General features: G+C 35.6%; 1 protein-coding gene across 3 annotated transcripts; it reads right to left on the bottom strand.

The window, feature by feature from the left end:
• Positions 1-4,293: 4,293 nt before the first annotated feature.
• LOC104897085 (MLO-like protein 13) lies at positions 4,294-23,771 on the bottom strand. Of its 3 annotated transcripts, none has more exons than XM_019250368.3 (14): positions 23,397-23,771; positions 21,546-21,600; positions 20,000-20,169; positions 17,060-17,176; positions 10,071-10,131; positions 9,885-9,970; positions 7,802-7,876; positions 7,556-7,644; positions 7,426-7,475; positions 7,126-7,166; positions 6,790-7,032; positions 6,639-6,706; positions 4,860-4,920; positions 4,294-4,766 (listed from the first exon to the last, which is right to left on the bottom strand). In XM_019250368.3, exons 1-14 carry the CDS (start codon positions 23,514-23,516, stop codon positions 4,536-4,538), a joined length of 1,467 nt encoding a protein of 488 aa, XP_019105913.2. In that variant the 5' UTR covers positions 23,517-23,771; the 3' UTR covers positions 4,294-4,535. The 3 variants fall into 3 exon arrangements, with proteins under 3 accessions (XP_019105913.2, XP_010682204.2, XP_048502435.1); XM_010683902.4 differs by having other exon boundaries at positions 20,000-20,208; positions 23,397-23,770; XM_048646478.2 differs by lacking the exon at positions 7,802-7,876 and having other exon boundaries at positions 20,000-20,208; positions 23,397-23,770.
• Positions 23,772-23,963: the final 192 nt, after the last annotated feature.

Here is a 23,963-nt window from a genome sequence, read left to right as displayed (position 1 = left end):
ATTGAAAAAGAAGTCTAATGGAATTGAAAATCCTAAAAGATAAAAAGGAAAAGAGTCCTAGTATGATTAACGTCTCGAATTAATTATCTCGTTCATCATCAATTTTCATTAAACTTTATCTCTTTTCCTAAGCCCAAAAAGGGGGAGCCTTATAAATACCTTATTACTCAATTATTTTATCCCACACAAAAGAAAAATTTTCTCTCTCCTCCTTCTCACCCACACGGCCTTCTCTCTCTTTTCTCTTCCATGGCTTTCTTCTTTTCTCTTCCAAAGTCCTTTCTTCTTCTTCATGTAACGTTTCTTCTTCAACAAGAAACGTCACAAGCCTTCCTAAAGTCGCTGAGTTGCTGCCGCCTGCCGCCTTGCTGCTGTCGTGGTCTGCTGTTATCGGCGCCTCTTTGTTCTCCTCTTTGTTGGTTGTTTTATTTTCTTCCTTCTTAAGATTCCATTAAAGACTATATATATTTTTTTATGTTTTCTATTATTCTTAATCATATTTATTAGTTTAAATTACTGTTTTAATAAGTAATTTCGATTCATCATAAGAAAATTTCAGATTTGTTATTATGATTAGATTTTTAGTTTTTGTCATGAAAACATGAATTTTTAGAGTTTTAAATTGTTAGAAAATCATAGTAGTATACTAGATACTATGAGATTAACTTAGAATATAATTTTAAATATGTTATATATGTTTTAAGGAGGTTTATTAATTTTTAAAGTTGCTGTAATTTCAAAAAGGGTTTGGTTATAGAGTTTTTAAGAGTTTTTAATTACTAGTATGGTAGTACTATGTTAGGAATTAAAAATAATTCAAGTTTTGATATTAAAATCAACTTTTAAACGTTTTTAAAGGGGGTTTTAAGTACTTTAAGGCTGCTGTAATTTTTATTTAAAGTTATTAATTTCGGTTATATTGATTTCTAGGCAGAGAATATCTCTTAGGGGACTTTTAAAGAATTAAAAGTGGCCTAAAGGCTAACGTACATACCTGTGTGCTAGCTATGTGATTAGTATCATGATTTAAGGAGAAAGAAATTTTAGTATCATGTATAGGAACTTATTATGTTCATATATGATTTATAGTATTTAATTGTTACATGTTTTATGCCTGTGTGCAAGCATGTGATTTGAGATTTATTATGAGTATTGAATTGTATGTTTGTATGGAATATTTGATACAAGCATGAAAATGGAGTTTTATTTATTACTCCCACCGTTTCCTAACGATCTTCCCTCTTTCCGTTTAAGGGTGTTTCCAAAAGATCTTCCCTCTTTTGCTTTATTCCTTATTTGGCAAAACAAATTTCCCTATTTACCCTCTCATGTCACTATCATATGATCCACCATTACATTATTAATTCAATTTTACTCCCTTTCTCTCTCCTACTTTAACCCCTTTTTATTTGTTTATTTATCTTAACCCCTTTCTCTCTCCTACTTTACTCACACCATGCCCCACACAACTTGATTTTCCTTGGTATTTGTAGGAACAGTAAGTGGGAAGATCTTTAGGAAACGGAAGGAGTAATTCGCATGAGGAATTAATATATGTTATAGAGATTGAATCATGTTATTTATGTATTCCCTGACAAGTATTATTTTCACTATCTTATGAGCACTGTGGGCCTTATTTGGTAAGTTGATAAATTTTGCCTTTGTAAAGGTAAGAATACTGTTGGCTAGGTTCGACAAATAAGAAATTTCAGATCAAAAAGAAAAGTAAGTCTTGGATTATAAGTTGTGATCACTTATTAAATTCTAAGATAAAAAAAAGTTCAATTATGACTGGTTGATTATTATTTATGTGTTGCTTGTATGTGAGTCATAACAAGTGATAATTGAAAATTAAGGTAAAGTGTAACGAGAATATTTATAGACTTTAGACTAGTGCACGTATAGAGTTGGACATTAAGGGTTGGAGTACATGGTGGTAAGCCATGGTTTTTCTAGGAATGGATTGATCACCATCCCTCTTTTATTTCAAATGTTCCTCGATATCGCAGGTCATTTCTGGAATACGTGGTAGCTCCCGTATTTCGTCTTCTTAATGAAGGCATTAGTAGATAAGTCAACTCGTTCCAATAATTATTCCATTAAAGTAATAAAAAGATGTTTAGAGTTTAATTCAGTAAAAGTTATCTGCAGAATGTTATATGATTATATTATTATTTATCCCTGCATATTATTTATTAGTATCATGTTAGGAATGCTTATGTTTAGTATGTAGTACTCAGCTTTGCTGATTACGTGTTTTGTTTGTGTGTATGATCATGACTTTGCCTTATTGAACCTGTGATGATCCTTTATGGTGAGCAGATTCAGTATAACATTGACATTACAGGTTTGCAGATGTGCATCATTGGGAATCTGGAATGGAGAGAATGTGTAACTAGTATAGTTTATTTTCTGCATTGTTAAGAACATATTTTATTTAGGGCCCGTTCGGTATTATCGTGGTTTTCTGTTTTTTGATTTTCAAAGTCATATTATATATGTCCTATAATGAATAAAAAAATTAGTCAATTTTATTGGAAACATGATGATTTTGAAAACTAACAACTGAAAAGTGAAAATCACTTTTTCTGGTTTCCGATTTTTGGTTTTTAGTTTTCAAAAAAATTGAAAACTGAAAACCAAAAACGATAACGAACGGGCCCTTAAGTTTGTTTGAGTTGTTTAAGTTGGTTTGTTTACGTCCCAAACACTTGTTTATTTACTTATTGAGTTATAATAAAGTTAAAGTTTAATTAATTGTTTTCCGCTGCAAAATTCTGAATAAGCCGCCGATACGTTATCACACGGGCGATAATGCTTTGGTAATTCTCTAAGTTTTATATTATAAAGATATTTCTGAAAAGAGAGAATTATCGGGGTGTTACAACAACATCCACTTCTTAGATTTGCAAATTGGCTTAGAAGGTACTGCAACGGGAGGGAGTGATTAGTTGACCACATAATCACACCCCATAAAAAAATATTTGAACTCCCAACATTGGAAGAAGGCCAATAATAGTGCGAATAACTCTGAGAAAAATAGAGCAGCAACACCACCAAGAAGAAGATTTTTAAAGGAAAACGAAGAATCAGGAGGACTCAAAGCCAACAAATGAACAACACCACGAATCCAACAGACAAAAACGAAAGAACACACCCTACAAACCCTAGCCAAGAAGCCTAATTTGAACTTGAAAGGAAGAAACAAGAACCCTTTAATTCAATCTAAAGAATGGAATGAAATTCATACATAAGACCCATATCTAAATGAAAAATTACTTGAAGAATATACCGAAGATGAGATAAAAAAAATTTCAGCAACTGAGAATTTCTTTTGAGCATCAGAGATTTTTCTTTGAGAAATTTGGAAAATCAATTGAGGGGAACTTTTGTGTTGTATTGTAAACAAATTTGGGAACTGGGTTCCATTAATCACAAGAACTAAAGATAGGAGACAAATGGTAGAAATAACCAGGAAGGTTATAGTAATTTCGATGACAGCAAGACTCACGAAATTGAATTAGGGAACTTTTGGATAATATTGGCTAGGGTTTCTATGTTGACAGGTTTATAAGATTTGCAAAGGCCGATAATATTGTTATTTGGTTCAGTAACAGACCTCTTTATAAGATTTGCAAAGTTTAGATGAGCATGTAAGTTACAAGTTCATCAATGATTCTACTATCAATTAGAGAAGTATTGGTACCAAGTAAGTGTTGGTCGAGTGGTGATGGGGACTGGTTTTGGTAGGACGGACCCGTGTTGAATCCCCGCAACACCCTTGTGAGAGGAATGGAACCTAACCACCCCGAACTTGACCTCGATCCGGATGTAGCCCGAAGGTGAACCGGGTGCAAACACAAAAAAAAAAAAAAAGAGAAGTATTGAGGTAAGAGGTCGATTTGAATTGAAGTTTCAGGTTCAACAATCAATTCATTGCCAGATCAATTTGCTTGAGAATTTGTTCTACTACTATGAGATCAAACTAATGTAGTGTGGCACCAAAACTTTGGAATGCAAGTGAAAGATCAAACAACATAAATCAAGCAATTATTTATGTATACTTGGAAACACAGAAATAAAGTGAGAACAAAAGCAGAGTAAATGAGGAGATATGAGATGAAGGAGAGGTTATTGCAATTTATATTACTTGTCAACGAATTTGGCAGCTTATGATGTTATCAACGAATTTATATTGCTGATATTGGAATGTGTTTGTTGTAATAATATTGGCAGCATCAATATAACAATGATTAAACTGTCAAAAGTTAAATAGTATAATGAGATAGAGCAAGCCATAAATCTCTAAATTTCCCTTCGTCTTGGGATTTCACCGAAACTTCGGTTAATCAAATTTTCAGTTATCTCAGTTTAAATCAAAAAGGAAAAATAATTCAGTTTGCTAAAATCAAAATTGCATAAAAAATAATCTCAATTCTAAAATAGACAACAGGTGTTAGTTAACTATATCATATAGGAAGATAAAGGATAATAGGAGGTTCCAGTGAAACACTCGAGCAAATGGCTTGCCTATATTAAGTTGAACACGATCGGCCAGCATCTTGAGGTTCTGTAAATCCTTCAACGCTGACAGTCATCTCTTCAGCAGCAGAAATAATTTCCCGCAATTCTGGAGCCAAATTCTGCATCTCAATTCTGTTTGATCTGGCCTCACCCCCACCGGCTTCTCTTGCATCTTTAGCCCAGTTCCTCAAGAACTCATCGACATTCGCATGAAAAAGACCTTGCTTGAACTTACTTCCCATCTTCATACAATAGGTAGAGTCATGTGAGAAAGTGTTTAGCCCAAAAATCGTTTACCTGGCCTAATAACATGCTAGGCACTGGTAGCTGCTTACCTGGGTAACAATAGTGTACAGAGGTAATGTACTGTAACTGCAGAGCACTTGGACAATTACCCTGTAGAGATGGTGATTAATATAAGAAAACTGACAATCGAGAAATATAAGAAGATTTTTTGAGAAAACAATACACTATGTTCAAAGCAAAACCATTTTCCACTAGACGGCGATCCACCATCGAGAGAAGATCATATGAGAAGGCATATCCTACTTGCACAAACACAACTGAAAAAACTTTCCCCTAAGGAGGGGAACAGCATAAGAAAGAACAAATAGCATTACAACAAACACATTCCAAACCTAGAACAGAAGAAATACACACCAACTCCGTGAAATCCTATCAGCAACATGAGCACAAATTTGAATTTTATTTTGGCCATCACAACAATCATACATCAAGAAGGCTACCCAAATATATGACGATTTTTTTCCCACCATATTTTATACTCCTTCCATCCGGATATGACAGCCAGGTATACTGTTTTTGGATGTCTGGAAAAAGTTTCATATCTCCTAGAAGAGTTATGAACTATAAGGTAGAACTGAAATTACCCCTGCTGCTTGTACTCCTTGCATCAAAATTTAATTGGGGGAATAACTATTACCTGCACCTGCTACCTCAAGCCCTCAACTGAGAATGGAATTCGCAAAAGAGGAGTTGGTGCACTATTGCAAACAGGAGTTCTAGTTATATAACTCTGATGTGATACCCTATTACAGACATCTACTTTCTTGTTCAAAAGAATTGCCTCCAAGTGTTTGCGTGTCAAATATATAGATTATATAAATTTGTGGTATTGGAACTATGTGACCACTAATTCTGGACCGTGGGACTATATGGTGGCAGCCAAGGCAGCTCTTCCGGCTCCGTTTATCAGGTCTTTTCCATTCACTTTCTTCAATAACATATTTCATGAAGAGTACTCCTCTCTTGGATCTTGAGCCATGCAAAAACTCACAATTTAATATGACAACTCTAGAAAAATTCAAAGAATAGATGCTGAACATTCTCAACAGAAAAAAAATCTATTCTCCATTGGAATAGCCTTGGTATTGAACATCCCACCTGTGGATTATATATGGCTATTGCAAGCCAGGCAACAAAAGAATGGCTGTGGCAAGCAAGATGCTCACATGGATGCCGCACATTCTAAGGAAACTCTACACAAAAGACACATCTAGGATCTTCAGGAATACCCTTGGTATTAAGCTAGCTGTAGATAAAACCTATGCATACTGCAAGCCAGGTAACGGAAGGACGTAGCCAGCAATATTTCTTCCGTAGGCCCATGTATACTCTCTGATACTCACGCTCAAATAAAAACTTAAGCATCCAAAAAAAATCTACCATTCCTCATAATAAGCATTCCAATATAAGCTCAAAACGAAAAACCTAGGTCATAAAATGAATGGCAGTCTTTCTAACCTTCCTAGATTATCATTGACCTTACCTGTATCTTCGTATGTCCCAGGGATGCTTATGAACCACGAAATATCTAGGATATCAATAAACTTCTGCAATATGAAATAAGGTAATATAGGGGTTCAAGCGATCAAATTATATGTGCATATTGGGGACAGCAAAATAATGCTTGAGTCCTGATATTTAATGTTACACGTGCTCTCCTAAATATAGGTCTACTGAACAAAAAGTTCTTTACTGTACAGTTCAGAAACTTACAAGCTGTCAGCAATTTCATCATGCATTTTAAAGACAACTTGGCAAGATTTGCATAGAAAAAATAACAGTTCAAAGGAGAACTGTATCATAGTTACCCAACAAGAAGCCTGGGAATGATGAGGCCTACTTCTTCAAGGATACATGAATGGACACCATATGTAAACTGGACAACAAAAAATATGCAACTGTCAGAAGAGTCAAACTTTCCATCAGGACAGTGCAAGTAACTTGTTGTTTGCTGCTCACCAAGACCCACAGGAAAAACGCAATCTCAAATGAATTCTGAAACAAAATGAAGTGGATCATATACAGAAAAATGCCGGGACGTCCAAACCAAAAGTGTTTGTCAGATGGCTTCACCCAAGGCGCTTTCTCAACTGTGTCCTCTGGCTTGTTCTGGACGTGCTCTTGCTCCTTCTCTTTCTCCTCAATCTCATCAGCCAGACAGATTATAATATGTTCTAGTTTTGTACCCACAATAAGCAGAATCTGTTCTCAACTCAAGTTTAATTAGCAAAAATACAGCAAGTGAAACATGCAATTATTTCAATATTTCTCTCCAAAGATGCAGGGATAACTCACAATGAGAGGTAGAAATGATAACCAGAAATATGCATTCCATCCTGCAATTACCAAGCATCACATTATTCATCATACTAGGAGACAATATAGAGAGGCATTGGTAATCACAAAGAGTGACAGTGGTCTGCTGGTATCTCCCGTGTTTCTCCATCACCTAGGGGCCGGGGCAGCCCCCAGCAAAAGGATAGTGGGTTTGTGTAGTGATGGGCCCTGCAGGCTGAGCATCTGAGAGGCATCACCCCGGGAGTAACATTAACATGTAAGCAGATAGTGAGAGCACCAATGACTCAAGGGTAATACCTGCCAGGTTGAGCAGCAGAAAGAGCACAACAAATGCCCATAAGTACCAGCTGCACAGAAAGCAGTGCTTTGTTATTAAGATTGGAACTATAACTTCAATAGAACCCAGAATGAGCATGTAGGCACTAACCTTATGCCAACAATTTTGTTAAAATCATATTCCAAAGTCCGTAGCATATACTTATGGAAATCATAACTGAGATTTGAACGGCAGTGAGTCTGAAAGATGGAGTGATGCATTATTCTCCTAATTTATAAATCAAAAGTGTCTCAAGTACATGCCAATTTTTCATGAAACCTTTTTCCTCTTAAGCCCCCTCCCCCAAACATATTTTCAGCAAGTACTAAATGCGAAAGAAGAATACAACAAGGTTACCATGATGAATCCATGTCGCAAGGCAACGTAGTCAAACTTCGTGACAGAGCCGTAGAACTGTTTGAAAAATGACATCTAGCAAGGCGCAGCAAGAAAAATATAACATTAGAATAAAATTAAATATTACTAACACCGTCCACTGATAAACATCATGCATATTTTTTTGGTCAGTCCACAAATAAACAACCTCTAAACTTCAATGAAAAATCTACCCTACTCAACCTACGCAAACCGAAGTGGACCTCCTCCACTTACTATCACTCTTCTTCTTGATATCCGTGTAAAATGAGGACCTCCACAAACTCTCTCTCTTGCTTTCAAGTTTCAATCAATTTTTATTCTACTTTTACACAGCGTACCAAAAAAAGCTTACGTTCCCCTACTTTCTACTCTTCATACACATGCAAAAGCCTAGGAGGACGTTGATTTGTGGGTGGAGACTGGGGAGAGAATTGACTGAAGTCTCAAGCAAAGGATAAATTATAATCATCACCACTCAACATGTGCTAGCATTAGCAGAAGGCGAACAAACCAATACTTCCACAGATGACAAACACTAATATTGATATATGTCAAGTTTCTATAGCCACTAACTTTGTTAATATTCTTATATAAAATCCACATTAACAATTGTGCTCCCATAATCCATCTCAATTGTAATAGTGGAAATATTGAGTTTAAAGAACTTCATTTTGATGTGATCTTAAAAGGATCTGGAGCATAAGGCAAACTTAGGAAAAGAACCACATTGCAAAAAACACCTTTGAGCAAAGGGGGCTGTGTTGACTGTTGAGGAAACACTAAAGAATGTAGAGGTTCGGCCAGCCATTCAGAGCATGAATACAAAACTCATATACTTAATTAAGAACAAACTCTTAACTCTTTCTGATGACAGTATAACCCTTCATGCTAATGTGAAGTGCAGTCCATCAAATGAACAATCATGGGTCTAACTTGACACCTGAATCTAAATGGCTAGAACTTAGGACCGAAACAACTCTGCACTATTAGGTTAGTGAAATTAAAGTAATGCGATATATTCCGATAAATAATTCATTTTCAACAGAGAACGAAAAGGTTATTCATGCAGCCTTTAAGTACACGAGTACTGACAATTCATATACTACAATTATTAAACCCCAACCTCGTCAATATAGGACGATAGCTGTGATGAGCTTATTTGTAATTCTGCAAGGAAAATCTCAAGACAATGTCCATGATAATGCTTCTCCACAACTCTGAAACTTTCTTCAAAAATTCCTATTAGGCTATTACCATTCATTACCATCTCTACAGGTGCTAATTAGTGGGAATAGATATTCACAAAGAAAAACACATGGAAGTAGACTTGCATTCCCATAGCGATTGGTACGAGAATTTTCTTGCAAAAATACATCCAGATCCACGACCATAGCCCCCATCCACCAACCAAACGGCTCATGAGGTCACATTTTGTATGTTGGAATCACTCCAAGCTACATCAACAAGATCATACTACCTCCCGAAACTTGAAGGCCATATCATTCACTAAATTTGAACTCAGACCTAAAGCTGAATGAAAATTATAAGAACTATTGAGCATAATCAATGTTGTTAAAATCGAGATTCTACTTTGAATCGAAAACAACCTTTAGAATCGAATCGTAGAATCGTAAGATTCTACAAAAATATATAATCAAGATATTGCACTCAATCTTCATTGAATATGCTAAAATTATAAGTTAAAAGACCTAAAAATTGGAAAAAATAGTTGTTTACCCACTATATTGACAATAACTAACAATATATATCTCTTATTTTCTTTGTTAGCATGATTTAAACTTGCGAGGTTTTCGCTAGTCAACAGAAATGTATAGAATCATCTAGAATAGCGAATCGAATCATCTATCATATTTTGAATCGTAAAATCGTAAGATTTTAAGATTTGAATCGCGATTTTAATAACTTTGAGCATAATGAAAGTTCAATCAATAAGTGTGAACTCACCATAAAGCCAAAAATAGTTGAACTTAACTAAAAGCAAAACAAAATGTAAAAGAACTATTGAGCATCTTGAATGCTCAATCAATGAGTGTGAACTCACCGTAACGCCTAAAATAGTTGAATATCCTTTTCGCTGCTTAAAAAACTCACGACGGTGTTGAGCGTTAATTTTTTTTATCCTATCACCTTGAAGAGAGCATATCTTTCAATCAGATCTTTTCATAGGCATTTAGATCATCTAAGTAAAGAGGCAGAAATTTAAAAATTTGTTTACTCAGGTTCATACCGCTTTGTGACTTTAGAATCTCACGTCGTAGTGCGTCCTCCCAATGCTTCCATCTCCGTACCTATAAAAGAAATAAAAGAACTAAGCACAAAAACATACAAAAGGGTTGGAGTTGACTACAAAACTAAAAATACATCTCTTTCCATATTACTTTGGTACATCAAAAGCAATGCTTATATTTACAATATACACCATAGAAAGACAAAAAAGGAAGGCTAATTATGTATTTTCATCAGTTACCTTAATGTTTTTTTAGATGCGGCTAAAGTCAGAGTATGTTTAAGATTAAAGAGTTGATAGTTGACACTGGAAATTTAATGTGGTCAACTGGTAGAAGAAAAATAACACTCATTATTTCTCCTCAAAACTCCAACTTGTTCGCTTTCTCTCCTCTCATCCTTAGTAAGAAAGTGATATTGGAGTTTCCTATGAAATTAAGTCAGTTTTTGCACAGAATGATCAAGAGAAAATGCCGCCTTCACGCAAGTCGTTATAATATTTTGCTGGTGCTGGAGATTTGCGTCTAGGCCTATGTAACTTTGTCCAGAAGGAACTCTCTTTGTTTACTGGTCAAGTTCTGAGTCAAATGGTTCCTCAGAATCTCAGATGATGTGAGGTGATTTTGCACAGAAGTGCATCCTTTTCTTTACTCATTTTTCCCATCTTCCTACTTCACAGTTCATTTATGTCCACGAACGTCACTGTTTTTCTTGAACCTCCATATTTGACGAAATACTCTAGAGAGGGAATTGGGTGGTATCTGGTATGGCCTCGATATCATAACTCTTGAATACCATACTTTTGAAAACACTCACCAAAGTTTACCAAATCCCATAATGCAAATACGTCCCTGTGAATAGGTTAAGGTGTTGTGCACAGATACCAAATCTAAAAATGTTACACACTCATAATTACAAGTAAATAGGTTAAGGTGTTCTGCACCGGATACAAAATCTAAAAATGTTACACACTCAAATTTACAAGTTTGACAGCCAACTAGATTTTTGTCTCCTAATCTTGTATTATGTGTATAAATGGTGTAATGTGGATGGTCTTTTATGCGGTACACTTTCTGATTAAAAGGCGAAGAATATGGAGGTGATCCACTCCCTTGTTGGATCATAAGTAGATGAGGTGGATTGGTTTCCAAGGGGGTTTATAATATCCTTGTAGCTTATTCCTGATTGGCCCTCTTCTTGCGCCTCTGATAGGTTAGTAGTGGAGTGGTGGTTTGGTGCATCACATTACCTCAACCCCAAAGTCTCATCTTGTCCTCGAGGTGGAAAGATGGAAAGCAGTGGTGGATAGCAGCAAAATCTTCCCACCTAACTTCAAAGGGTGGTAATCCAAGTAGGTGTGATAGCCACTAGTAACCCTACGGACATCAAAGAGTTCAGCAGGTTCCACCAATAATTCCAGGTTAGGAGACATGCTCTGGAATATTAGACAGAATGGGAATGGGACCAGCAGCCGGTTTCAGTTGAGAAACATGAAACACCGGATGCACGTTAACTTGTGGGGGCCTGGCCCAATCTTCTGTAAAATAGTAAAAGGTCCGTAGAAGTGTGTACCTAACTTCTCATGGGGGAATTTAGCCAAAGATTGTTCTCGATAGGGTTGTAACCTTAAATACACACTATCTCCCACATTAAAGTGCACCTCTCTTTTTGTAGCATCAGCACTACGCTTCATCTGTAGTGAGCTTTAACCAAGTTAATCTGCAAAGCATCTAATATAGCATCTCGTTCTTGGAGCATGGCTTCTAAGCTTTCCACAGGTGAGGCTCCCTTGTTAACCCGTACCACAGTGGGAGGATCTCTATCATGAAGGACCTTGAATAAGGTCATTTTGGTAGAGAGATGAGAAGTATTATATGAAAATTCTGCCCACAGCAGCCACTGAGCCCAGATCCTCGGGTGTTCACCCACAAAGCAACGCAAGTCTCTAGAGCCCGATCCACAATTTCAGAATGACCGTCAATTTGGGGATGATACGCAGTGCTCCGTTTGAGTGTGGTGTCATGTAAACGAAATAATTCCCGCCAAAATATACTCATAAAAATATGATCCCGATCTGAAACATTGGAGGAAGGAAACCCATGTAAACAAACCACCTCTTTAACGAACAAATTGGCCACCGAAAGAGCGGTAAATGGATGACGTAGGCTCCGGTTGGTAGGGTGTAAAATGTTTTCCATGAAAATGAGTTTTCTTTTTCATCTCATTTTCTGTTGTTTGGTTTGGTAAGGGTGTAAAACAAGTTTTCCATCGTCGGCTTGTGAGTGTCTTCGAGTTTAACTCGAATTTGATGATACCCGACCCTTAGGTCGAGTTTGGGGAAAAGGGTGGCCTCGTGAAGCTCATCAACACCTCATCAATAACGGGAATCGGATACTTATCTGGAACCGTTTCCTTGTTGAGGGCTCAGTAATCAACACAAAATCTCCGTGAGTCGTCCTTCACTAAAATGACCGGGCTCGAGAAGGGACTTGTTGAAGGTTTGATGACATCGGCCGCTACATCTCCTCGATAAGCCTTTTTATCTCATCCTTTTAAAACTAAGGATACCAATAAGGTTTCACCCCAACTGGGTTACTCCCTTCTTTGAGCACTATAGCATGTTCATGTGACCTCTGGTAAAACTTGTGGTGTGGCAAAAAACCCCGTAAAAAATGCTAGAATGGCGCGGTGAGTTTGTGAACTTGTTGTCTCGTGACCATATTCAACCTAATTTAATTCGAGCCATAGACCCTCGCCCTCTATCCTCAAAGTACGAATCATCGCTTTAAGTGAGATGCGAGAACAAGCCAAGGTCGGGTCACCATGCAATGTGTATATGTCACTCCCTAACTCAAAACTCATTGTTTGGTTTTATTGTATCCCTTAAATCACATCAGAATTGCCAAGTCCCAATGAAAGGAAATTTGTTGTTATTTCAACTCCATCATTCAAACTCAACATCACCCCTTTATAAATAGACCACTTCCCTTTACAACTTGTCCATCTCCCAAAGAAACCCCAAAACATGCCAACTCATAAATTGGAATAGCTAATTCTCCACGTAACTAGTGACAAGAAATTATGGGTCGCAGCGTGGTCAATCATCACCATAACCTCACAACCACCAATTTTACCCGATAAATTCATGGTTTTGGGATTAGTTGACCCAATTACGGAGTTTAGAGATACCTCGTGGTAAATCTCCATGACCAGCGAGGTGAGTTGTTCACTACCGCCGAAATCTGCATCAGTTCCTCCCCGTCATTGTCTTCCATGAGCAAGACCTTGAGTTCCTTCCTAGGGCACCAGTGACCGGCACCCCACTTCTCGTCACATTTGAAGCACTCCCTTCGCACGTTTCTCTTGGAGTTCTTTCTATGTCAGCCTTCGCATTTCACCTAAAGTCTTTTAAGATCCCAGCGTGGCTTTAGGGGAAGAAATGGATCCTTGTGATTCACTTGCATTAGAGGCCCAATTTCGATCCACACTTGCAATGGCCTAACTGAAGTTGGGTCGGCCTGTTTCACCCTTGCAACCCAATTGTGCTCGTTAAGTCTGAGAGTCAGGTCCATGAATTGTTCTAAAGTGTAAAGGTTCAAAATTCGGATCTCATTTTGAATTTCTTCCTTTAACCCATGTATAAACTTGCCTATCAAAATACTCTAAGGCACGAATTCCAACGGTGCCGCCTTTTCCATGAATACCCATCAAAATACTCTAGCACAATGGTGGTCTGCGAGGTGGCCAAACACTGCCCATATAGAGATCCGGCGTTGGTGGGCCTAAATTGTTTTAGGACAAACTCCTTCAACCCCCAACCAAGATGAGATAGGGTATCTTTTGTTCTACCATTGAAAGCACTTCAATGCATCTCCTTCCATGGAAACCACGGCTCATACTTAATGCTTTCATCGCCCTCATGATTATTTTTGATAATTAAGACCTAAATAAATGCTCCGGTATTAAAGTTTTGGATAACCCATTAGGTTCCTAGCAATTTTGATTGCTAATGAACATATCACAAAAATTAGTCTTTTGCTTGTTTAATCAACGTAGATTAATTTTTAAAATGCATAAAAATATGTTTGGTTGTTTATTTGCATAAAACTAGACATGAATCGTATTAAGTAGATGTCAACAATGGGCGAATTTGATTCATGTACCGTTACCCCCAAACTTAATCTTTAATTTATTGACCAATTATGAAGTCGTGATGGGGGAAATCTATATTGGATCTCTATTATATAAGGCAACACATGGGGGACACCAAAAAATAGAAAAAGGAATAAAAGAAAAAAAATAGAGGCTAACTAACTGTTTCATTTGAATGAAAAAAGAAGGGAAAGTAGGACATTTAAATTGAACATTAGTTTTTTGAGAAAACAAAATATAAAGACAGTTTTTCTACCCAATTAATTTTATTTTCTACTTCATTTGTTATCACACGTTATCGCGCGCATTGCTTGCATGTAAGACTAATAAGTCTTTAACTTGTCTCTATAGTTTCCCAAAATCCAATTAGGCTTATGAGTCTTCCTTTAAAGACTTGTTTGCGACTTCTTTTTCAAAACAATTCTAAAACTAAAAACCCTTTACAATGTGATAGTCAAATCCACGCTCATCCCACATAGGCAATAAATAATGCCTATTATTTGGAGACTTCGCTTGGAAGGATTCAAATTTTATTTTTGATGAGTGGATGAAACTTGAAAAATGCAATACATACTCAAGTATAGCATCTCGTTCTTGGAGCATGGCTCGTCTACAAACTCGCGATGGTAGATCGCATCTGCGACTGAAACTTGGCATGATCGTTTCTCATCAACATAATGAGCCCATTGAGATTCTCCTTGGTGCGAGTGATCCTCCCCTCCAACTGAAACCTCACGATCTCCTTATCTTCATTGCTTTTTTAGAGCTTGCTCCATACTGGCCGAGATTTGCTCAGCAATGGAGGCTCTCACAGCTTCAAGCGCGATGCCCACTGAGCTAGTAACTCGTTCAGCAATGGTGGTTTGAAGGTGAGTCATCTAAGCTTACAAATTATCCAACCTTTGGTTGGTCGTTGGTGGTGCCATAGCCCTCCCGAAAGGTGATTTTACTTTTGATGAATTTAGAAGGATTTCACCACTTCACAACCTTCTCAAGCAAGACGAATGTAACCAGAAAACAGTATGAAATAAGTTTAGAGAGAGAAGAAATGGACAGAGGAAGGTTTTTGTGTATAACCAAAAAGAAAAAAGTAATTACAAGATAGTGGTGAGCATTCGAGGGGCTCCCAACTCTCCCAAGACCAAGTTCGTTACAAAATATACTAAGGTGTGAAAATGGTAAAATTTCAAAATGAATCTCAAAAATCTGGCGAATATGGGTACATCATCTTAGTTTTGCTTGAAAATATCAGGAAAGCTATAGGAAAGCTATAGAAGTCGATGAGAATAAAGCATGCTTATCCTCAAGGAATATGTAATCACGGACCTTAAAATGAACTATTGAAACTATTCCATTGTTAAAAAGTAGTTAGTTGTCATTTGATCTAGCTAGAGGCTACAAGAATATAATTCAATTTAAGTTATTTGAAATTATTAACTACATAATCCTTTTCTTCTCTGAAACCTATTAAGATAGATTATAAACTATTTTTTGAAAATGTTAAACATAGTCCTAAGGGCCATAGATAAAGAGCTAACACCAAAAATACTAAACGTTAAATAACACTGAACAATATGTGACTTATTTTTTATATATTCCCAACTTAGAACCACTTGCCATATAAGTATAATACTTGTACATAGCACTAAGGAGCATGGATATTCAAAACCAATAATTAAATTTCATAAGTTACTCCCCATCACAACGTATCATTAGTGAACTGCAATTTGGAACAATGTAATCAATGAAAATTAACTAGGAAAACTTTTTCCGCAACTCTTGATCATGTTGTTTGGTACAAAGCGTGGATTATGCACTAGGGTAGCATTGTGCACCCAAAAAGAACATACCATTTATATAAAAGAACATGAACCTTTTTCAACAACTTTTTTACTTTGAAAAAGAACACACGACTTAAAATTAAAGAACGTGTAAATTTGTATTTATAAAAGAACAAAGGTTATAATGAAAAGAACATATAGTAGATGAACATCTACACTTAAGGTAAAAAAACATATACCTTTTAAATTTAAATTTGAAAAAGGAATCTTTAGTTGCAAAATTAAGGAAGCAAATAACAATAATTTATAAAAATTATAGATTCTAAAAATGATAAAACGACGTAGTTTAGAAAAGGGTGCACCATGCTCTACGTGCACTTGGGTGCATGTACTTATTTGCGTGTTTGGTAGGATTAGTGGTGACGCAAGGAAGGCACGTGATTCAATACTTGGGACATTATTAATCAATGCACATTTCATCATTACCTAGTTAGACTTTTCGGGTTCATAATATTTCGATTAGTACTTCTTCCATCACATAGATATTCTTCCTCATCTTTTTGAAATGTCCTAACTAATGCTCCTGCATGTACTTATATGCTATTTACTTTTAACACAAAATTAACATTCCATATATTTTGATCCACTTCGCTATGTTATTCCATTGTTTTAGTTGACATTATATATTATATTTCATAGCTACGTAAATTTTTTGAAGAAAGCCGTCTTTCAAACCCGATTCCTGAATTGGAAAAATCCTATTTCTGGCAGGAGAAACTGGTAGGGGATCAGGCTTTAACCCACAAGTTATACTCCTTTCATCACGATTCCTCCACTTACCATTTCGGTTTGTCCTTAAAAATTGCTCAATTTCCTTTTAAAGTATCATGGTTCCCACAATCGCTCTATGTTGTTTTTCTCCCCACATGCAAAAGGACAAAACTATCTACTAACTCAATATAACTCCTCACAAAAAAAACATAAAAGAGGGGACAAAGGGAGTATACATTATATAAAGATCTACAATCTGTAGGCCAACATAGCTCCAAAAACATACCTTCAAACCTCCAAGAATCATGGTTGCTGCACAGAAGAAGACATAAACAACTGCCAAGACAAAGATGAAGATATGTAGGTGATGTAACCCTTCCAATGATAAAAATTGAGCCTTTCCCTGTACAATCAGAAAAAGAAAGATTTCAGTAGGAATAGAACTATATACCAATTTAACTATCTATATAAAAGATGAACTTTTGAAGAAGAGCGTAGAGAGCACCACGTAAGCATAATATATAAGAATTAGAATAATAAAAGTAGACGGAAACAGAAGATAGAGTTTGGTTCTCAATAAACAACAATATATATCATACCATACAAATCAACCATAATTTTAGTTACAATGCTACAGGTCTCTGAAAATTGTAATTTTCAAATCACTAAATTCAGCTCTAAATATACAATAAGATCCATTTACAATACATCTAAAGGATCCTGAAGCAAAAAATAACTTTGATATCTTTTTTTTCAGAAAAATAAAATACTAAAAAAAGTCCTACTTTATCATGGCTAAAAGGCTAGAAGCAAACGTAATCGCAATCCTTTTATCGACTCGAGGCTATCAATGTAATCAATCTTCATGTTTGGGTTTATATTGTTTTACAGTTCAGTATTGTGATTAGATTGTATTATGGGAAATTATTGTCAGGTTTAATACAAAAACGTTGATATAATTTGCCCAGCAATTAGGAAGTAAAAGGTGGTCTTTTAAGTTAATAAAAGGTGCCATTACTACAGTGTTGCAGAAGGATACAAGTTATCTGCAGAATATTAGCTGAGAATAGAGAGAATAGAGGGAGAGAATTAGAAGATAGAAGGAGAGGAGGTATTTGTTATTATGAATCATAAACTGAAATGATTACATTCAACTACATTTTATACAACCAAGGAGTTAGCTGAACTAACTAACTTTGTATTAACTAACTGCCAGCTCAACTGTTAGCTTTATTAACTAACAAACAGAGTCTCCCTTAGCATACAGAACAACCCCAGCTCTTGAAACTATATCTGTGACTTAACTTCATCTTTTTTTAAAAAAAAAAAAAACTTAACTTCATTCTACTTGATTCAAATGGCACAACTCGCTTTAAAGAATTTTAATATAATTGTAGTTCTCTTGTTGTTTTACTGACTGTAATTAAACATAGACTCGGCTGTACCTATAGTACCAAGCACTATATTTTTGCTCATGGCTCATTTGACACTTGCAGGGTTTCAAATAAGGAAAAAAAAGAGCCTTAACCTTGAGTGTAGGCACGTGACACACCTAGTTGTATAATACAAATTGTAATATATCTATCCATCTATGTGTTACACTTAGAACCATTCTTTTTCCTCTCCTTTCTTCTTTATTCTATATTCTTTGATGAGGTTTGCTTCAAAAGTTATTGAGTAACTTATTCTATAATAGAAATTGTAATTTTGTTGTTGATTAACTTATCTTATGATCTTTGAAAGTGATCATTTATGAATTATTCCACAATCCACTCACCATTCTGATAGCTCAATGAGTGCAAGTCCAGGATCTATGGAAACTTCTTCTAGTTAACAATCCTCTATTTCTATTTAACCACTATTTCACCATGTTTGGTAGAACTCACAATGTCTTACTATATCTAACAAATTTGATTAATACTACCACCAACTTTTATTAGTTCACTCACTTTCCTTTTGGGTGTCATTTATCAATTTACTCACTTCTTTCTTTTCTGTTTTTGGAATGGTCCTACAATTATTATATTATTATTCTTACAATGAAGTTTTTCTCACTCTACTTCTCTTCGACCACACCATCAACTTCAATACAATATGCAATAAATTAATTCTTTATCTCCCCTTCTACCCACATATCTATTTCTCCTGAAACTTTGTGCCCAAATAAGTGGGTAAACTAATAAAAACCAAATGGAGTACAATTTTAAACTGATTAAATTAGGAAGTTTTTTAAACGGTTGAATACCACTTACAGTATCTACTATAGCATAATATGGTATCGAGAAATGTTTTTTCTGGAGGTTGAATAAGTCAGAAGTTATTTAACACTACGAAGCCTCCTTTGAACCTTGGGATTTCAGCAGATTGGTCAGATATATCATGATTCCCCTAAATGGTACTTTTTCAAATTAAATTAAATTTAGTATTTATTATTTCCTCCGCCCCTTAATCTTCTTCACACATGGGTCCGGTAACATGTGTAGTTCTAACACCCACAATTATTTAAGAGGATTTATTGTTACTACCTATGTCAGCAAGGTGCGTGTTCCTTTCTTACATGTTAAGATAATCCTGAGCTTAATAGTTGGAAGTATTCTTTAATTGGGTAACCTAAGAAGTTTCTAAAGGTGCACACAAACGAGAACACAGTGTGCTGAACAGAGTATTGTTGGTTTACAGGGGTATTTGTTGGTGCCAATTGCACATTTGGTAGTGCCCCCTTCCCAAGAGGAGTTTGGCTTCTTACACAAATGAGAGTAAATTAAAACGGACTTGAACGCAGAGAGAAAAGAAAGTACAAGATAAGTGTTGATATAGAGCGAGGAAAGTATTGATGTGATGGGTCCAAGACTCTTAGGGGACAATATTGTTTTAGATATGAAGTGCAATTACAAATAAAAATTTACATTATGCATGAACATTCTTAGGAGATGTTTTTACCTTTTAGTGACATAAATACTGCTTTCCATAATTATTAGGAAAAGTAATGGTTCTTTAGAATTGTACTTACTTTTGTTGTTAAGAGTTTAGCCCCCATGAAGCAATATGTCTTTTTGAGTATGTTATTCTTTAGGCTTTTTTAAAGATTACAAATCTTTATCATGTCATCAACTTTAGAGAAGTTTCCTCCATTTATCAAGAATCATGAAGATATATAATAGAGCATGGCATGAACTCAGTCCTAGAACAATTGCATTTGATGAAGATGAAAATAATTCTCTAGTACCTTTTGAACACAGCGATGAGCACCTTCAGCAAGTAGACGTCTTTGTGAAGGTTGAAAAGCATATTTGTTATGGGTATTGCCCTCAGGAGCATCAGTTTCCTTCTTGCAGGGAAGCATAAAGGATGTAACATGTGTTGGAACGCATATTTCACTGATGAATCCTTGGAAGACTGTAAGAAGTAGAGAGATGAATCCCAACAGCATCAGCTCTGCATATATCAGAAAGACATACACAATTCAATAAAAAGAGGCTCCCATAAACATATGAAAAGATCAGAATTGCGTATCACAGATACTAAGACCAGCAAAGACAATGCCACTTTGAATATATTACATCGATAAAATAATCAAAGATCACACTAAAAACTTTTATCGACACTGATATAATTTTGCACAGGTGATTCATATGTTGTTTCAAGAATTACATCATCTAACTCTTTTCACAGAAAAATTTCCTCACAAAATTTTTTCCTTGAGCTTTTAGTGATACAAGATCATATGACAGCTCTATCAAAAAAAAAAAGGCGTGTCCGTTAGAAGAGAAAAAAATTACAAACAAGCATGCCAATCACGCTAAAAGGCTAGAGACCCAAAACCGAATTAGGAGAAAAGCACTCGACAGTTGACAACTAGATGTGAATATGTTAATATGTCAACTGTTTGTCCATGATTACAAAAATATATGAACGACATAGGAAAGGCACTAAAAGTCTAAAAAGCTGATAATAGATCAAGATAGAGAAAATTATCTGAACATGTCTATTTTGCTATGGATAAAAATTAGTATAATATGTTGAAGAATGTGATATTTCATGAGATGTAAACATTGTCAAGAAGCATGAAAACATTAGAACTGTTTATGGAGCAGCAAGATGCAACCAGGAAGACATAGTTATCGCATCTAATTTGCATGGCACCAACAGGTAAATGTTTATAATGTTCACCCACTTGATCTGCATTAACAAGTCATCGGCAGTTATTCTCAAAAGATTATCCCCATAGAGTCAAAGTTGCTCGCTGAACCTCTTGAACAAAAGAAAGCCTCATTCCGATCCAGAAGCAATTTTAAGTAACATGAACTGAACTGAACTTTGATATCTAAGATTCATCTTTGTTTAAGCATCATACCGCGATATAAAAATTATATCTATTACCTTCATGTAATAGCCACGTTAGATTGCACAGCACATCTACGTGCTATTTCATTGCCAGATCCCCACCATTTTCAGACAAGCCTTATTTACAGCTAACGCCAGGGGAAGACTTTTTGCATCCCCATATTATAAATATTGAAAAATGTGTCGCAGTCTATGACGTTGTTTGGTCGGAAGCTAAAAAGAATGTAGCATCATTTTCATGTATTATATTACAAAGCTCTACAGTCTACACATAACATCAATAGAGCACCACAAGCAACTTGTTATCTTGACATTAACTGATCTACTGTTGTCGAAGGACAAGTAAGGACCATAACTTAAAGAAAGAAAGCCTTGTTCATAATAACATTGCAACCCAAAAGCAAACGAAAATAATGTACGCAACTAACCTTCCTTGATCTTTTGCAAGGCCTCATATAATGATTCTTGGTTTTTCTTCAAGCACTATGTCACAAAAAAAAAAAAAAAAAAATGATGACCAATGGTTTATGGTTTGTAAAGCATGATACTTGAACACCAAAAGTAATATCTCCACTACCATTTTCAAATTCCATAACATACATAATTAACATTTGAAGGGTCAAGGTACAAGAATACTCTACTAATACCAGTCTTTCTTTAATCAGTAGCAGGGTTAGTAGTATCATACTCTCATAAGCTCCAATTTGGTCCATGAGTCACAAGGGTCATAAAAAAAAAGCACTTCTAGTCATTCATTTATGTATTAGATGTTAATGATGCCTAGTGGTTTTACACTTTTGTTGTGTTATACTACCTTTTGGATAATTTGATGAGTCACAAGCTACAGGAATAGATAGCGCACGCTGGGAAAGCGACAAAGTACGAGGTAAGACCAAGGAAATGACTAAGATAAAGGCCGGGTTTTCTTAAGTTAGCTGAAGTTAATTTGTGACAATGAAGCTAGCCTACGGAGTGTCTTAAGTTAGGCTCACTAAAGGCGTACATTTGCATTTTGCAATAAGATGTACAGGGCTACAAATGCAAGTATTCAGCATCTCTTTTTTTTTTTTTGCTTCTTTTAATTAAATGTTATATCTCTGAATTTATAGACGGGTAGACACATGCTTGACTCTCCTGCATATTCCTACTATCTCTGGGTCGTGGGATCTAGCATTATCAAGGTACCTTAAATATGCTTGGGGGAATGAAAATCAATCAGCAGCAAGCTGCTCAGAATGTACTATCCGTCATATGGCTCGAAAAAATGGTACAGAGCTCTACAGAATAGGTGTTTCACTATAGTATCTTCAACGACATTTTCGTCATTCCTCTTTATGTTCTGAATTCCTTACATTTACATTTGAGCATATTCTTGGTCTACTAGCATACGAAATTACACTTCATCCTATCGAGCTATCATAAAGTCAATGACTACTATCTCATAAGTACCTATATTTTTCAAGAATTTACCACAACAGTCATGATGGTATATAAACTATAAAGAAGTTCTCTCCAAGTAGAAAAAAGTTTCTAATATTGAAATAGAAAAAGAAAACAGGCCCTCGATAAAAATTCAATATTGTTGGGGAGGGGGGTGGCGTTTGAGGCTTGTTGGACCTCTGGGTGAGTGGCCCTTTGCGACGACAGCCCAGAGGAAATTCATCTTACTACGAGTTTCTGAAAGGAGGGCAAAAAAAATGATACATTTCTGTTATATGGAAATGTCACAATAACTAACACTAGACTTGAAATAGAAAAAAAAAAACAAATCTTTTTGACTACAAATATGCCACTAAAAAGCAATAGAGTATAGTACTTTCGAATTTCACCCCTTGAATTACCTTACTTTATCATAGTCCCAACAACCTACTTACTCTATTCTGCCTACAGACAAGTCCTATACTTAGCTTGGTTTTGGCTTATTAACGAACAGAGGAAGTATAAGGTAGGCACAAACGATATTCGAAATCAAACCTTCATCGTTAATTACTCTCAATTGATGATGATAAAAAGTTATAAGAATATATTACCATTTAAGTACTTTTCAAGGCAAATCTAATGGTATAAATTTAATTTGTCATACAATCACGGTCAAAGTAAATCTTTATAAAGGAGAATGGGGGATGTATAAATAACTTAACCTCACAGTAATAAAACAATCTCTTCTCTTCAATCATGAAATAAACTACTACACTCTTCAGAAAATATCATAGGCAATTAAAAAACAAAAAGATTTGATAGTATTACTCTAAACAGTTATAAGTGGACTGAAAACTAACCTTGCCAAGATAATGAAGGCCTCGTTCAGCAGCAAGAGAAATGAGAACGATAACGAGGCAAACAAGGGCAACTACCCAAGTGGGTGTAAACTCCAAATCATCTGACTCTTCTTCTGCCATTTAAAATAATTCGTACCAATTTCTAAAGTTGTGTGCTTAAAAATGGTTTCCATTTGAAGAAAATTCGATGATTGATATATATTGGGGAATATTTGTTGCAGGATGAAGTGGGTTTCTGATGAACGTGAGTGAGTGAAGCAAAGAATATGGCGGAAGGAAAATTGAGAAAGAAGGAGTTGGAGAGCCTAGCGTCAAGCAAAGCATGCACAGAATTGAAGTCCGATACATCTTTAGTAAACTACTTCTTTGTTTTTTATTTATGGTTCAACCTTAATTTTCATATTGGTCAATGAACAACTTTGAGTATGTGTGTTGACTCGAACTCCTAATCTCTTATTTATAATAGAATTACACTATTAATTAATCGACTATCTCGCATTGATATTTATGGGAAAGAAATTATTTAGAACAATACTACCTCTGTCTCTTAATATAGTGTTTGTTTCT

Source organism: Beta vulgaris, chromosome 6 (genome assembly GCF_026745355.1).
Source record: "Beta vulgaris subsp. vulgaris cultivar EL10 chromosome 6, EL10.2, whole genome shotgun sequence".
Taxonomy (NCBI): Eukaryota; Viridiplantae; Streptophyta; class Magnoliopsida; order Caryophyllales; family Amaranthaceae; genus Beta; species Beta vulgaris.
This window is presented reverse-complemented; position numbering and strand designations above follow the sequence as displayed.